The sequence below is a fragment of the Lynx canadensis genome, chromosome E1 (assembly GCF_007474595.2).
Source record: "Lynx canadensis isolate LIC74 chromosome E1, mLynCan4.pri.v2, whole genome shotgun sequence".
NCBI classification, from domain to species: Eukaryota; Metazoa; Chordata; class Mammalia; order Carnivora; family Felidae; genus Lynx; species Lynx canadensis.
The window spans coordinates 10,217,427-10,235,389 of NC_044316.2; the positions used below are offsets into that span (position 1 = coordinate 10,217,427).

General features: G+C 45.2%; 1 protein-coding gene across 1 annotated transcript in view; it reads right to left on the reverse strand.

Annotated features, from left to right (window-relative positions):
* The window catches only part of LOC115501668 (multidrug and toxin extrusion protein 2-like), a 59,387-nt gene that overhangs the window by 18,382 nt on the left and 23,042 nt on the right, over positions 1 to 17,963 (reverse strand). Inside the window, exons 8-9 of the mRNA XM_032591204.1 lie at positions 7,927 to 8,040; positions 6,955 to 7,022 (exon numbers count right to left, since the gene is read on the reverse strand). Of these exons, the coding sequence (XP_032447095.1) occupies positions 6,955 to 7,022; positions 7,927 to 8,040 (182 nt within the window). The remainder of the gene's footprint in view (positions 1 to 6,954; positions 7,023 to 7,926; positions 8,041 to 17,963) is intronic.

A 17,963-nucleotide genomic window follows, 5' to 3' on the forward strand; every position in this document is an offset into this window, starting at 1 on the left:
ATTTCACATTAGTAACTCAATGCCAGATGAACGTAGAGCAAGGCTTTAAAAATTCTGAGGAAAGATTGTTTTGAAGCTAGAATTCTACACTCAAATTACTGAACAGGTGTACGGGAAAAATAAAGGCTCTTTCGTATGTGCATGGCTCACAGCTTACCTTCCATATAGTCTTAGGAGAAAGTTCTTCGACTATTTAACCCAAATAGTTTTTAAAGGAAATGTAATAAAGTGAAAAAAAAAATGAGATTAAACAAACTGTAGACTTCGTTCACAAAGCCCGTTTAAGACAGCAAACTTAACTGATAAATGCTATGCGCGTTCTGACTGTTCCACCAACCAGCTGTTCCCCCACCTTTCTCCCTCTCCTCAGGCCTCCCCCTTCCCTGAGACACAACAATATTAAAATTAGGCCAAGAAATAACCCTACGATGGCCTCTACGTGTTCAAGGGAAAGGACGTCTTACGTCTCTCACTTGACACCAAAAGCTAGAGCTTGGCGAGGAAGGCATCTCAGAAATGGAGACGGGCTGAAAGCTTGGCCTCTTGCACCAGTTGGCCAAGTTGTGAATGCAAAAGAAAAGTTCTCAAAGGAAAGGAAAAGTGCTAGTCCAGTGAAGCCTTATTGCTGATGTGGAGAAAGGATCAGTGGTCTGGACAGAAGGTCAAACCGGCCCCAACGTTCCCTGAAGTCAAAGCCTAATCCAGAGCGAGGCTGATTCTTTTCAATTCTGTAAAGGTTGAGAGAGGTGAGGAAGTGCAGAAGGAAAGTCTGAAGCTAGCAGGGGTTGGTTTGGGAGGTTTAAGGAAAGAAGTCATCTCCGTAATGTAAATGTGAGAGGTGAAATGTCAAGTGTTGATGCAGAAGCTGCGGCAGGTTATCCAGAAGATCGAGCTAAGATAACTCATGAAGGTGGCCGCACTCAACGGCAGCTTTTCAACGCACACAAAACAGCCTTATGTTGGAAGATGCCACCCAGGACCTTCATAGCTGGAGAGCAATCAATGTCTGCCTTCAAAGCTTCGAAGGACTGGCTGACTCTCGTTAGGGGCTAATGAAGCTGGTGGCTTTAAGTCAAAGCCAATGCTCACTTAGCATTCTGAAAATCCTGGGACCCTGAAGAATTGTGCTAAATCTACTCGGCCTGTGCTTTACCTATCAATGGAACAAGAAAGCCTAGATGACAGCGCAATTATTGTTAACATGGTTTACTGAATATTTAAACCCCACTGTTGAGACCTGCTGCTCAGAAAAAGATTCTTTTCAAAAACACCACTGCTCACTGACAATGCACCTGGTCACCCAAGAGCTCTTACGGAGATGTACAATGAGATTAATGCTGTTTTCGGGCCTGCCGACACAACATCCATTTTGCAGTCCGTGGACCAAACTTTAACTTTCAAGTCTTAACTATTTAAGAGCTACGGGTCGTTAAGACTATATTTGCCAGAGACAGTGATGTGGGTAAAGTAAACTGAAAACCTGGAAAGGATTCAACATTCTAGATGCTATTGAGAACATCCATCATTCAGGAGAAGAGATCTAAGTATCAACACGAGCAGGAGTCTGGAAGAGGTTGATTCCAACCTTCATGGATGACTCTGAGGGGTTCAAGACCTCAGTGAAGGAAGTAACCACAGATGTGGTGGAAACAGCGAGAGAACTGGAATTAGAGGTGGAGCCTGCACACGTGACTGGATGGTTGCAACCTCATGACAAACCTTGAATGGATAAGAGTTGCTTCTTATGAATGAACGAAGGAAGTGTTGTGTTTTTTGGTTTTTTTTTTTAGTTTTTTTTATGTTTTATTTTATATTTGAGAGAGAGAAAGAAGAGAGACAGAGCATGAGCAGGGGAGGGGCAAAGAGAGACAGGGAGACACAGAAGCCGAAGCAGGCTCCAGGCTCTGAGCTATCAGCACACAGCCCGACGCGGGGCTTGAACCCGTGAGCAGTGAGATCATGACCTGAGCCGAAGTCAGACGCTTCACTGACTGAGCCACCCAGGCGCCCCAAGGAGGTGGTTTCTTGCGATGGAAATCTACTCCTGGTGAAGATGTCACGAAGATTGTCGAAATGACAACAAAGCATTTAGAATATTACATGAACGCAGTTGACAAAAGCAGCAGCAGGGGTTGAGAGGGCTGACTCCCAATTTTAAAAGAAGTTCTGCTGTGGGCCAAATGCTATCAATCAGCATCACAGGCTACAGAGAAACCGTTCACGAAAGGAAGAGCCGGTCAACACAGCATACTTCATGGTTGTCTTATTTTTAACAATCGCCAGAGCCACCCCAACCTTCAGCAACCACCACCCTGGTCAGCAGCCGTCAACACTGAGGCAAGACCCTTGTCGCAAGATTGCCACTGGCTGAAAGCTTAGAGGATGGTTAGTTTTCTTGAGCAATGAAGTATTTTTAACTAGGACGTGGACATCTTTTGGACAGATGCTATCGCACGCTTAGTAGACTATAGTGTAACGTAAACAGAACTTTTATATGCACCGTGGAACCAAAAAACTTTATCTTGTTGACTTTATTGCAATATTCACTTCGTGGTTGTGGTCTGGAACCAAACCTGCAATGCGTCTGAGGTATATGCCTGTACGTCTTTTGGGGACTGGCTTATTTCACTTGGCATATTGTCCCAAGGCTCATCCATTTGGTAGCCTATATCAGAATCTCCTTCCTTTTTAAGGCTGAGTAATATTCCACTGAATGTGTATATCACGTTCTGCTTATTCATTCATTCGTCGATGGGCACGTGGGCAGCTTCCACCTTTCAGCCATTGTGCGTAACGCTGTGGCGAACACAGGTGTGCAGGTATCTTGGAGATCTTGTTTTCAGTTCTTTTTAGGTCTACCCCAAAGGGACACTGCCTCAGCACATGACACCATTATTTTTAATTTTTTGAAGGACCACCGCATTTCTTTCCATAGTAGCTGTACCATTTTACATTCCCACGAACACTTGTTACCTTCTGTGTTTGGGTTTTTGGAATAGTAGCCATTCTAACGTGTATAAGGTGGTATCTCAATGTAGTTGTTTTGTCAATTATTTCCTAATGATTAGTGATGCTGAGTATCTTTTCACGTGCTTATTGTCCATCTGTAGATCTTTCTTGGGAAAAAACCTATTCAAGTCCTCTGCCCATTTTTTAATCCAGTTTGGTTTTTTGCTACTGAGTTTTAGTTCTCTCTAGATTTTGGATATTAATCCCTTACCCCACAGTATTCGCAAGTATTTTCTCCCATTGTGGGCTGCCTTTTTATTCGGTGAATATGGCCTTTGGATGCACAGAATTTTTCATTCATCGAGTCCAGCTTGTCTATTTTTTCTTTCATTGCCTGTGCCTTTGGTGTCACATGCAAGAAATCATTGCCAAATCCAATGTCGTGAAGTTTTGCCTTCTGTCTTTTTCTAAAAGTTTTACTGCTTAGGGCTTACATTTAGGTCTTTGATCCACTTTGAGTTAATTTTTGTATATGGTGTGAGGTAAGAGGGCAACTTCATTCTTTTGCATGTGGGTGTCCAGTTTCCCCAGCATCTGTTCCTGAACAAACTGTCCTGTCCCCGCTGAATGGTCTCTTTCTTAAAAATCATTTGATCATAGGGGCGCCTGGGTGGCGCAGTCGGTTAAGCGTCCGACTTCAGCCAGGTCACGATCTCGCGGTCCGTGAGTTCGAGCCCCGCGTCAGGCTCGGGGCTGATGGCTCGGAGCCTGGAGCCTGTTTCCGATTCTGTGTCTCCCTCTCTCTCTGCCCCTCCCCCGTTCATGCTCTGTCTCTCTCTGTCCCAAAAATAAAAAAAATAAAAAAAAAAACATTGAAAAAAAAATTAAAAAAAAAAATCATTTGATCATATATGCACAGATTGGTCTATGTATCTAATTCCATCTATTTACATGTCTTTGTTTTATTCTGGGAATTTCCAGATACGTCTTCAAGTTCATTATTTTCCAGCTTTAACTAATCTGCTGATCCTATCAAGTACTACATTTGAATGGCTATAATTCGTCAATTAAAAAATCTTACTCGGTTCTTCTCCAAATAATATTCTTTTGGTTTTAGCTCCTTCTTTTAGGTTTCATGACTTTAACCATGATACTTTTCTACTCCTCCATTATTACACCATCATCTCAAGTTCTGAACTCTAACTTTCCTGTTTGTTGTATCTGTTCAAGCTCTTGCCCATGCTAGATTATTTCTTTGTATTTTATAATTTTTACGGTAAGCTCACCCCTGTGGGGACTTGTTTTTTCCACAGGAATAATGAAGAATCATTGCCTTACTGTCTCTAACAGAGGGACGCCTGTGACAAGAAACAGAAAGTGGAATAGTGGTTCCCAACAGCTGAGGGAGGAGTGTTAAATTATAGGAGTTAATCAATTGAACAGGCAACTGTTTAATAGGTAGCGTTCCCATCTTACAGAGTGAAAAGTTTCTGGAGATTAGCTGCACAATGTTTTTTTAAGTTTATTTATTTTGAGGGAGAAAGTGTGAGTGGGGGAAGGGGAGAGAGAGAGAGAGAGAGAGAGAGAGAGAGAGAGAGGAGAGAATGAGAATCCCACACAGGCTCTGCACCATCAGCACAGACCCCGATGCAGGACTCAAACTCATGAACTGTGAGATCACGACCCGAGCCGAAGTCGGCGCTTAACCAACAGAGCCACCCAGGGCGCCGTCCGCACAACAATGTTAACGCTACTAAATTGCACAGTTAAAATTGGTTAAGATGGTAAATTTTACTTTTTGTGGTTTTTACCTCAACTAAAAATAAAAACAAAAGGAAGCCTGTGACAGAACAGGTAGAAATAGAGAAGACTTGGAAGACGACAGATTTAGAAGACAGGTACTGTTGACCACAGATCTATAAATAAACTCTAGTGCCCCCATTTCAAAACAGAAGCTAAACCCAAACCCTCCTTTGATGGTATTATTTCCCACCATCAACTACCAAACCTCCAGACGGAACTGTCTCCATCAGCAGCCTCTGCTCCTTCACCAACCTTGAAAGCCAACGTGTTGGAATACGGCTCTTGGTCCCCACCCAAGGTCTCTAATGACCTAAAACCCAAGGGACACTTTCCAACCTCGCCTTACGCCACCTCCTAGCGGCTCTCCATACAACTGTCATTCCTGCGGTGAATCCTTCATAGCTCATTTCCTCTACAACGTGTTCTCTTGATTTTCTTCATTCCACACTGCCTTGTCCTCCCTCTTGGCTGAGTTGTCCTCCTCCTGACTTGTACATCTTAGGGTTTGCGCCTGAACATGCTTTTTATTCCTAAACGACTTCATCGATCCCCGCTAAAAACCTTTTTGTTTTCATTTTTAAGATTAAAAAAAAAAAAAAAGAAAACAAAAAACCCACAATCCCACTGCCCAGATAGCCTCCCTTGGTCTCTAAAAAAATAACAATCAGGGGCGCCTGGGTGGCTCAGCTGATTAAGCGTCTGACTCTTGATTTAGGCTCAAGTCATGATCTCATGGTTTGTGGAGTCGAGCCCCGTGTTGGGCTCTGTGCTGACAGCACAGAGCTTGGTTGGGAGTCTCTCTCTCTCTCTCTCTCTCTCTTTTTGCCCCTCCCAGCTCATGCTCTTTGTCTCTCAAAATGAACATTTCAAAATAAAAAATAATAAAAAAAATAAGAAACAAAACAAAGGGATGATTTGTACGGGTTTGGAATATTCAAGTATCAAGAGGCAGAGGCATCCTCTTCAAGCGGTTCTTCAAGCTGGAGACTCTGGGGTCGTTTGTGATTCTCCCTATTCATTGCCTTGCGTCCCGCACCCAAACCCCGGTCAGGTCCTGTCACCTCTGCCCTCCCGCACAACTAACTCACCCACCTTTCTCCTCGCCCACCAGCAGGCTCCTAGGTGCTCACCCAGATGATTCAAACAGCCTCCTTCCAGACCCCCAGACACCTGTCCTCCCCTAAGCCGGCTTCTACACGTCACCCTTCTTTCCTCACCAACCCTGTCAGCCAGGTTCCTGTCTGGGGCCCCTGAACATGCCACATGCTCTTTTCCATCCCGGAGCCTCTGCTCAGGCTCCGCAGTCAGCTCTCACGCTCGGGCTCCCTGGGCTGGCTCCTCTCCCCTTTCTTTCTTTTTTTTTTTTTTTTCCCAACGTTTTTTATTTATTTTTGGGACAGAGAGAGACAGAGCATGAGCGGGGGAGGGGCAGAGAGAGAGGGAGACACAGAATCGGAAACAGGCTCCAGGCTCCGAGCCATCAGCCCCGAGCCTGACGCGGGGCTCGAACTCACGGACCGCGAGATCGTGACCTGGCTGAAGTCGGATGCTCAACCGACTGCGCCACCCAGGCGCCCCTCCTCTCCCCTTTCAAGTCTCAGCTTAACCAGCAACTCAGGAGGACTGTTTCTGACGACCCCGCCTGAAAGTACATAGCTCTGGTTTTATGCACCTCAGACTTTTATTGCTGCTTCTATGGTACGTGTCATCTATGTTGGTCATGCTCTCGTTTACCGGTTTACTTGTTTGTCTCTGTCTGTCTCCCCACCAGACTACAGGCCACGAGAGGGCAGGGGACATCCCCATCTCGCTCTCCATCATATCCCAGCACCACCAATTCCGTATTTGTTGCGTAAACATGCCAGGCGTTGCGCCAAGTGCTTTAACACATTATCATATTCTACCTTCACTCGGTGGAAGCATTTCTTCCCCATTTTGTACATGAGAAAACCGGAAGCTCAGAAAGGTTAAGTAATGAGCTCACAGTCGCACAGCTGGGAGCAGCATGGCAAGACTCAAACCCAGTGTCTGGCTCCAAAATCCACACTCCCTCCTGTGTGCTCTCTTTCCTGCTGTCTGGCTCTCCTCTCTCCCCAGTGCACGGCCTGTGGGGGGGGCGGGGGGTGTCGAGTGAACGCAATGCCAACAGCCTAGCAGAGTTTGTGCAGAGAAGGTGTTGGGTCTCACCTCAAAGGTTCTTACCATGTAGGCTACAGAGGCCAGTTCGTAAATGATGGCCTGGGCCCCGAGCTCTGTCACGCTAACCAGTCCTGAAATGTTGGACAGACACACACAAAACACATCTCAGAAAGTGGATCAAAGCAAACATTTTCCTTGTGAAAACAGAACGTGTCTTAACTTTAAAGAAGCCAGGATCGCCCCCAGGAGCAAAAGCCAATGGCAGAATTCATGATCTGTGTGGAGGAGAACCCCAGGTGTCCACTCCCAGGAAGCTTCCAAGAACTAAGGCAGCTACGACATGGGACAGGTTCACTCTACAAGTCTGTATCCACCAAAGAACAAACCATCAGGTTTAAAGTAGAAAACGAGGCTCCCAGAGTTGCAGGTCATTCCTCGGGCAGACGCGGGGTCACAATGTGGGGGGTGGGAAGGCAGACAGAGGAACTCTGATGTGGTGGGAGCTGGAGTATTCAAGTGTCTCCAGAGCCTTTAACACCAATCAGTGTCATCCTGTCTCAATTATGTTCTCTATTACTTTCCTGGCAGTAAGATGGCTACGGTGAACACCTAGGACCAAAATTATCACAGCTCTGATAGAAACAAAGATCACGTCTAAAACAGAGCCAAATCAGTCACTCTGTAAACGGATTAAAAATCTGCATGCTGCCCAGCAAAAGTCAGCTGAAGCAGAAGGTCTGAGAGAGTCACGAGACCCAGATTCAGGTTTCAGTTCTCCCTCTCCGTGACCTTGGCACACTTCTTAACCATGACCTCCCTCGCTCAATCTATAAAGTGAAGGGCAGTGAGGCAGAGCTAAAGGCCTACTGAACTCGAATATGCTTACGGTTGGGCAAAGGATTTAATTCTACGCTGAAAACTCCCACGAGAGCTCGGCGGAATGGAAAGGGAGGAGCAGTAAGACTTATGTCTCTTGAGGTGTGGAGACAAGATCCACCAGGTTGTTCTCAGATTTCCGCTGAACCACTGACCAACCTGCAAGGAAGGTTCCGATCTCAAAGGTCCACCACTCAATGCACACCATGAACATACTGGGGACAGCCAGCTGGATGTAGGAGCCCCATTCTTGGAAACAGTCCCAAGTCCACCCTAGAGAACAGGGGAGAGAGAAAACAGCTTTTACTTTTTAACAGTCTCTGACGTCAACAATTCTACTTCCCATGGCTGCCTCCTGCAAAGGGCCAGAGACTGGGAGGAAGCAGAGGTCTCCAGAAAAAGAATGTATTTTGGGGCGCCTGGGTGGCGCAGTTGGTTAAGCGTCCGACTTCAGCCAGGTCACAATCTCGCGGTCTGGGAGTTCGAGCCCCGCGTCGGGCTCTGGGCTGATGGCTCAGAGCCTGGAGCCTGTTTCCGATTCTGTGTCTCCCTCTCTCTCTGCCCCTCCCCCATTCATGCTCTGGCTCTCTCTGTCCCAAAAATAAATAAATGTTGAAAAAAAAAAATTTAAAAAAAAAAGAATGTATTTTAAAGATGTCAAACAAGGGGCGCCTGGGTGGCGCAGTCGGTTAAGCGTCCGACTTCAGCCAGGTCACGATCTCGCGGTCCGTGAGTTCGAGCCCCGCGTCAGGCTCTGGGCGGATGGCTCGGAGCCTGGAGCCTGTTTCGATTCTGTGTCTCCCTCTCTCTCTGCCCCTCCCCCGTTCATGCTCTGTCTCTCTCTGTCCCAAAAATAAATAAAAACGTGGAAAAAAAAAAAATTAAAAAAAAAAAAAAAAAAAAGATGTCAAACAAGACCGGAGTCTGAGATGGTGGGGACAGAGCTGGCAACACTTAGTGAGACTGAGGCACGCGTATGCCCTGCCACCCGCACATTTCACTCCTGGGTACCAATGGCAGAGACCCTCCCATAGAGCTCCAGAGGAACACGCGGAGGATATCCACTGAGGCAGGCTGTGGTTGTGGGATGGTGGGGGCATCACGGAGATCGTCGCTGGGAAACTAGAGAAGTAAATTATGATCGATGCGTATTACCGTTAAAAGCAGAACACCAGGTGTATATAAAGCAACACGGCGAGATCTGACATTATACTGCTCATAGGTAACTAACGTAAAAACAGATCTTTTCAGCTACATCAAAATTGAAAACTTCTGTGCACCAAAGGACACCATCAACAGAGCAGAGTCTGGCAACCCACGGAATGGGAGAAAATATTTCCAAATCATGTATCGGATAAAGATATCTGGATATCATAACCAGAATATCTAAAGAACTACAATAAAACAACCCGGACGTCTGGGTGGCTCTGTCGGTTGAACATCTGGATGACGCTTGATGTCGGCTCGGGTCACGATCTCGCAGCCCCACGCTGGGCTCTGTGCTGACGGTACGGAGCCTGCTTAGGATTCCCTCTCTCCCTCTCTCTCTCTGCTCCTCCCCCACTTGCACACATGTGCATGCAGACACTCTCTCTCAAGATAAACAGGTAAACGTTAAAATTTTTTAATGGTTTAAACAAATGAGCAAAGGCCTTGAATAGACATTTCTCCAAAGATCTACAAACAGCCACCAGCACATGAAAAAAAAAATGCTCAACCTCACTAATCAATAAGGAAATGCAAATCAAAATCACAGTTAGATGGTATCTCACACCCATTAGAATGGTTGCTTTAAAAAAGAAAAGGAAAGGGGCGCCTGGGTGGCTTGGTCAGTTGAGCATCCGACTTCGGCTCAGGTCATGATCTCACGATCCGTGAGTTCGAGCCCCGCGTCGGACTCTGTGCTGACAGCTCAGAGCCTGGAGCCTGCTTCCGATTCTGTGTCTCCCTCTCTCTCTGCCCCTCCCCTGTTCATGCTCTGTCTCTCTCTGTCTCAAAAATAAATAAACGTTAAAAAAAATTAAAAAAAAAAAAAGAAAAGAAAAGGAAAATAACACATGCTGGTGAGAATGTGGATAGACTGCAACCCGCGTGCCGTGCTGCTGGGCACGTAAAATGGTACGGCCGCTATGGAAATAAAGTACGGTGGTTCCTCAAAAAATTAAGAAGTATCACAGGGTCCAGCAATATCACTGCTGAGCATACAGAAAAAGAACTGAAAGCACGTTCTCCAAGAGCTACCTGCACACCCATGTTCAGAGCAGCATCATTCCCAACACCCAAGAGGTGGAAGGAGAGTCCACATGCTCATTAAGGGATGAATGGATAAGCGGTATGTGGTCCACACCCACAACGGAGTATTCGTCACTCTCGAAAAGGAAGGAGATTCCGACACGTGCTACAACATGGATCAAACCCGAAGACACTAAGCGAAGACCCAGAAAGACCAACACTGTATGATTCCACCTAGAGGAGGTATCTAGGGAAGCCGAACTTCGAGACAGAAAACCAGTGATGGAACAGTGGTTGCCAGGGGACAGACAAAATGGAGTTGTTACTCTTTACCGAGGACAGAGTTCCAGTTCTGCAGGATGAATTAGTTCTGGAGATGAATGACGGAGATGGTTTCATGGCAACGTGAGTGTGTTTAATGCTACTTACCTATACATCGAAAAATGGCCATGGTGGTAAATTTCATGTTATGTACATTTCACTACAACTTAAAGCAAAACCACCGTCTACGCTATAAATCAGAGAGGTCAATGAACTTTTTTTCCATAAAGGGCCAAACAGTAAGCATTTTCAACTTTGCAGACCAAATGGTCCCTGAGGCCACTACTCAAGTCTGCTGTAGCAGTACGAGAATGGCCGCCACCGGCAACGTGTGACGATTAGGTGTGGCTGTGTTCGAAACTTTATTTACCAAAGCAAGCTGTGGCTGGATTTAGTTTGTGGGGCTGTTTGCCTACCTCTGTGAAGTGGAAAAAAAAAAAATTATGAAAAAAAAAAAAAAGGAAATCTGAACTCTTATACTCTTAGGTGAATATAAACATATATACAGCCAAAAACAATAAAACCACTTTGCAGTTTTCAAAGATACACATCAAAAGACATACATTAAACTCAGAGAAGGTGCCTCAAAGGAGGACAATGGGAACTGTGAAATGGGAGGGAGAAACACTCCAAAACGGGAGGGGGGCCCCGTAAGAAATGAGGATATCAGTGTGTCATGAATTTGAGTATGAGAAATTCCAGGACAAGAGAGGGAGAGAAGGGGAGGGGAAGAAGGCACTGAAAAACACTGAGGAATTGCTTTTTTTTTTTTTTTCATGTTTATTTATTTTTGAGAGAGAGACAGAGTGTGAGTGGGGGAGGAGCAGAGAGAGAGGGAGACACAGAATCTGAAGCAGGCTCCAGGCTCTGAACTGTCAGCACAGAGCCCGATGCGGGACTCGAACTCACGGACCGTGAGATCATGACCTGAGCTGAAGTCGGACGCTTACTGACTGAGCCACCCAGGCGCTCCAACACAGGAATTTCTATAACATAAGAACAAAGAAAGGCCCCAACAGTCATCTTGCCATTCACCTTCCTGGGTCCCAGCAGGAGAAGAGAGGGGCTGGGACCCCACCCTCTACCCCCAAATTTGGAGGTGAAGCCTGGAGGGGAGAACAACATCAAGAACCAATAGAAAAAGATCCACATGAATTATGAGGTGGCTATGGCTGGTGAGAAGGGTCAGAGGTCAAGGCACAAGCTCCACTGAGCAGGAAGTGTTAGGAGTTAGGAAAGCACTGCCCGTCCCCCACTTTGTCCCCCATCAGGAGACCAGAAAATCTACCTGCCAGCCTGGACCCATGGGTACAAATGAGCCAGGAGCAGAAAGGGCTGCCGTGTACCGGAGAGGGTATGAACCTGATGCAGTCATGGTAAGGAAAGCCTGGGACTAGAACGGGTAGATTTCATTTGATCTGATCAGACATAAAACCTTTAAAAAATGGACAGGCCATGGGGTGCCTGGGTGGCTCAGTCGGTTAAGCATCTGACTCTTAGTTTCAACCCAGGTCATGAGCTCACAGTTTGTAAGTTCAAGCCCCGCATTGGGCTCTGTGCTGACCGTGCAGAGCCTGCTTGGGATTCTCTCTCCCTCTCTCTTTGCCCCTCTCCTACTCATTCTCCATCTCTCTCTCAAAATAAATAAATAACATTAAAAAAAATAGGGCAAATATGTGACTCACAAGGAAGACAACCCCCTTGGGAAATAAGCTCACAGACAAAAATCATAAAGAAACCGATCAAAACCACAGTCTGAGGTAGCAGGCATCAGTCAGACGATGCTTGGTGAAATTACGTGTGGCTTTCAACGCATCTAAGGTATCATTATGTGCCACAAAGAATCGGCCAATTAAATTATGACGTGGTATTTTATATTTTAGTACATCAACCGCAAGAGGAATTCCAATTATAGAGACGTTAATATGCAAAAAAAAAAAAAATGAGTCTTAAAATTAACAAAATATGGATACAGGTATGTTCCATGACCCAGGATATAAACAGATAAGAAATGTAATGCCAGGAAAGAAACTCCACGAAACCAACACATGAAAGATTTCACACTGGATAAAGTAGAAATAATAGGACCATCCAAAAAAAAATTTTTTAAGTAAGCGTTCTTAAAATGTTTAGGGCAGGAGGTTTTGAAATAAGGATGGACAGAAAAAGAACCAAGTAACATCTTAGGAATAAAAGACATAACTGTTGCAAATTGAAAACAAAAAATGAATCAGAAAGTAGACAAGTCACGGCTTAAAAGGTGATTAGCAAACAGAGACAGGAAAGAGAAGATGCCTCGAGGCGCAGGACAAAGTTGAGAGAGAACATACGGAAGAGAAATAAAGCCATCTGGAAGGTGTCTGAGTGCAGAGGACAGAACAGTCAGCAATGGAGAATAAACAGTAGAGGAAAAGGCTAAAACTTCTCCAGAGTTTAACTGAGGCCCTCAGATTAAGAAAGTTTACTGAATGTCTAAGATAATTTTCTTTTTTTTTTTTTAACGTTTATTTATTTTTGAGACAGAGAGAGACAGAGCATGAACGGGGGAGGGGCAGAGAGAGAGGGAGACACAGAATCGGAAGCAGGCTCCAGGCTCTGAGCCATCAGCCCAGAGCCTGACGCGGGGCTCGAACTCGCGGACCGTGAGATGATGACCTGAGCTGAAGTCGGACGCTTAACCAACTGAGCCACCCAGGTGCCCCAAGATACTTTTCTTTAAATCCTCGTGCGGCCATGTTATGGTACAAAAAGGAAAAGAAAATCTTTAAAACTACAAAAGATGGGAATACAAGCTGGTGCAGCCACTCTGGAAAACAGTATGGAGGTTCCTCAAAAAACTAAAAATAGAACTACCCTACAACCCAGCAATTGCACTTCTAGGCATTTATCCACGGGATACAGGTGTGCTGTTTCGAAGGGACACATGCACCCCCGTGTTTCTAGCAGCACTATCGACAATAGGCAAAGTATGGAAAGAGCCCAAACGTCCATCGATGGATGAGTGGATAAAGAAGATGTGGTATATATACACAATGGAGTATCACTTGGCAATCAAAAAGAATGAAATCTTGCCATTTGCAACTACGTGGAGGGAACTGGAGGGTATTATTGCCAAGTGAAATTAGAGAAAGACAAAAAGCATATGACTTTACCCATGAGGACTTTAAGAGACAAAACAGATGAACATAAGGGAAGGGAAACAAAAAGAATATAAACACAGGGAAGGGGACAAAACAGAAGAGACTCTTAAATATGGAGAACAAACTGAGGGTTACAGGAGGGGGGATGAGCTCAATGGGGAAGGGGTACTAAGGAATCTACTCCTGAAATCATTGTTGCACTATATGCTAATTTGGATGTAAATTAAAAAAAATTATATATATATAAAAAAAAAAACTACAAAAGAAAATACTTGTCTACAAAGCCACGACAGGTTGATGCCAGACTCGTCACCAAGAACAAGAAGGAAAGAGTGTAACATCAGCCGTGTAGGCAGAGTTGCTACCAACTTGGATTTTCACACCCAGTAATATTCAAGAATGAGAAAAAGATAAAGGCGTTTTTTTAATGTTTATTTTTGAGAGAGACAGAGTGCAAGAGGCAGAGGGGCAGTGAGAGAGGGAGACAAAATCTGAAACAGGCTCCAGGGTCTGAGCTGTCAGCACAGAGCCCGACACGGGGCTTGAACTCATGAACTGCGAGATCATGACCTTAGCCGAAGTTGGATGCTTAATGGACTGAGCCCCCAGGCGCTCTGGGAAGATTGTTTTAGATAAAAAGGGGCTAAAGCAACAACCACCAAAGGTGATGCATGGACTCTGAGTGGACCCTGGATTATAGAAACAGGTATGGAGGGGTGCCTGGGTGGCTCAGTCGGTTGAGCATCCGACTTCAGCTCAGGTCATGATCTCGCAGTCTGTGGGTTCGAGCCCCACATTGGGCTCTGAGCTGTCAGCACAGAGCTCGGAGCCTGCTTCAGATTCTGTTATCTCCCTCTCTCTCTGCCCTTCCCTCGCTCATTCTCTCTCTGTCTCTGTCTCTGTCTCTCTCTCAAAAATAAATAAACGTTAAAAAATTTACAAAAAAACAGGTATGGAAATTTGAATACAGAAGGCACATCTTAGGACATTAATGAATATCACATTCAATAACGTGTTCTTTTTTGTTTTCCTCCACAACCATATGGTGGTTATTTGGGAGAATGTCTTTTAGGAGAGACACATGCTGAACTAGCTGGTGGCGAAGTGTCATGTCTGCGATCCACTACATGGCAAGACACACACACATAAAGGGAAAAACAAAAACAAATAAGGCAACATGTTAACAATCAGGAAATTAAGGGAAAGAAGAGTCGAATGACCCTTAAACCATTCTACTTTCCAGTGGGCTTGAACATCTTGAAAATAAAAAGTTGAAGGGAAACATGAGAAAGCGCTTGGGACTGTAAAACAATTAAAAACAGTTTAGCATACTAAAAAAAAAAAATGGCAGCTAACATTTGTTGAGTGCACTTTGTCACAGTCTTTGTTCTAAACCCTTCACAGGGATAACTCAGTCAAATCCTCACAATTAAAGGATGTAGGCCCTATGATTTTTGTAAAGCTTATTTATTTCGAGAGCACGAACATGAGTAAGGGAGGGGCAGAAAGAGAGGGAGAGAGAGAATCCCAAGCAGGCTCGTATGGTCAGTGCAGGGTCTGATGCGGGGCTCAAACTCACAAACCATGAGATCACGACCTGAGTCAAAGTCAGACGCCCAACCAACTGAGCTACCCAGGTGCCCCCGTAGGCCCTATTTTTCATTATCATCATTTCACAAATAGGGAAATGGAGACACGGAAGTTAGGTAGTGTTCCCCAGATCCCACTTCCAGATGGGACCTAACGGCGACGATCTGGATCTAGAGTCACCACGCTGAACAACATGCGGAACAACGTGCCCCCACCTCCCAAATCAAGAGTTACAGTAAAAAAAAAAAAAAAAAAAAAGAGTTACAGTGAGAGTACAGTAAAGACAGAAAGAAAACCGACTGCAAGTAAAGAAATAAGGGGGGGAAAAAAAGCAAGGTAAAACCATGAAATAATAGAAAACACAGAGTAATTCCTAGTAAGTAGGTCCTAATACGTTTTAATGACAATAAATGCAAACGGGTAAAGGCGCTGATTAGAAACTGTAGATTCTTAGAAGGAATAATGCCATATGCTATTTAGAAAAGACACACCTAAAACAGAGTGACTCCTTGGGAGCATAGACAACGGCAGCGAAGTGTGTGGGACGAATCGTACTGTCATATATTACTGATGCAAGTTGCCGGGGTGCTGGTTCACGGCAATCAGTTTCAGGGGGCCAGACAGACCAAAGGCCCCGGACCTTATGAAACCAGACCCACACAGGCCCCACGGACAGCAAGCAGTTGCAATAGAAGCTTTGGGCTGGACTATGGGGACCACACACACAGAACAAGGTCTTCAAAGCTAAGTAAACAACAGGCTGGATTGTGAAGAGAAAACAATTAGGACAAGTATTTACGGGACAGGAGGGACACCGGGCTGAGAAAAGGGCATCTGAATGGGCACAAACAAGTACTTTGGAAATACCTGATGTAACCCTGAGAGTCGGACGCTTAACCTACTGAGCCACCCAGGCGCCCCTAAATTGTTAACTCTTGAGTTTGGGGGTCTTAGTTACGTAAGTACTGAGAGAATATTTAGAAAAACGTTGGTCAATATTTAAAGAACGCTAAACAGTTAATAATTTCACAGCAGATAAACCAATCCACACCCAAATCCTACCCACCTCCTAACATTAAAGGATCTACCAACCTGGGATAATGACCTAGATTTGCAGAGGGTCCCAAATAGGCATCTGTGTCTATAAAAAAGTGTTTGGATGTGGCCCTTTTTCCTCCACCGTTAAAACTAAGGGGTGAAGGGAGATAAAAACAAAGACAAAAATTGAGCAAAGAGCTAAGAATTACTTTACATGGTATGTGTAAGATCACCTTCCTTATTAGCCACCTCTGCAGAGGCCATTAGCCTGCCTCCTAACCGATGGTTTAGGTACAACGTAAAGTATTTATGATGGTCCAGAAAAGGGGACTCCACGGAGGCTGAGGGCACATTAGTGACTGCCTGAGGCTCAGGATGAAGACAGGGTAAGGGCAGGGAGGGACTGCAGTCACAAGAAGAAACGTCCTCAAACTGGATTTTACAGCGTCTGTATCATATGCCTCAACGAAGCTGTTACAAGATACGTGAGTTTTCCTCATTTTGACTTTAAAACAAAAAGAATCAGAAATGATTAAGAACTGTGATCTGACAAGAGAAAATGACTGAACGTTGTCTACGTGTAGATGTGGACGCTGGGCAGAATGAGGCTAACACGTTTTCTAAGATTCCATTCCATTTCATTTTTGAGAGAGAGGGCAAGAGAGCAAAGGAGAGGGACAAAGGACCAGAGAGAACCTTAAACAGGCTCCACGCCCAGTGCAGAGCCCGATGTGGGGCTCAATCCCATGACCCTGGGATCACGACCTGAGCCAAAATCAAGAGTCAGACGCTCAACTGACTGAGCGACCCAGGTGCCCCCGTTTCTGCTTTTAAAAGTGAAGAGAGGGGCACCTGTGTGGCTCAGGCAGCTGAGCGTCTGACTTCGGCAAAGGTCATGATCTCACAGTCCGTAAGTTCGAGCCCCGCACCAGGCTGTGTGCTGACAGTTCAAAGCCTGGAGCCTGCTTCAGATTGTGTCTCCCTCTCTCTCTCTCTTCCCCTCCCCCACTTGCACTCTGCCCCTCTCTCTCTCAAAAATAAACACTAAAAAAAGAAAAAAAAAATTTTTTAATTGAAAAGAAACAAATGAAAGGAGGCTGATTATAAGGAAGACGTAAAGTATAAGGACCTAAACTCGCTTCTCTTTTATCACTATTAACAGATTCGTTTTGTTTTAAAAAGCGCATATGGGGGGCGCCTGGGTGGCGCAGTCGGTTAAGCGTCCGACTTCAGCCAGGTCACGATCTCGCGGTCCGTGAGTTCGAGCCCCGCGTCAGGCTCTGGGCTGATGGCTCAGAGCCTGGAGCCTGTTTCCGATTCTGTGTCTCCCTCTCTCTCTGCCCCTCCCCCGTTCATGCTCTGTCTCTCTCTGTCCCAAAAATAAATAAACGTTGAAAAAAAAAAAAAAATTTAAAAAAAAAAAAAAGCGCATATGGAGTTTTTCTGACTGTAAGCAAACTCTGATTTCGATCTGCAGCATTTGACTGAAAATTAGCATGCCACAGTTTCAATTCACTTAATTAAGAAGCGTTTATATCGATCCGTAAAATGATCGGCTTTTTGGGGAACTTCGTCAAGCAGGAGCATGCACAAAGTCTCGCAAGATAAATGAGCAACCAGGGTGAATGCAGGAGAAGAGCCGGAGCTGCTGGCGTTTCCTGAGCACTTCATGGTTCCCAACTGCAGCGGGGACCGCTATGTGCCTAGCAAAACTGACATCCTGATCCTTCACGATCTTTCACAGAAATAAACTTACAAGAAGTTTAGGGGCCATGTATCCATTTCTTGCAGCTTAGTATGACCATGGGGCTATGTACTGGCCAACAGGGCAAATCAGAATCGGTGTGGGCACCTGTCAGGAACTTTTAACACACT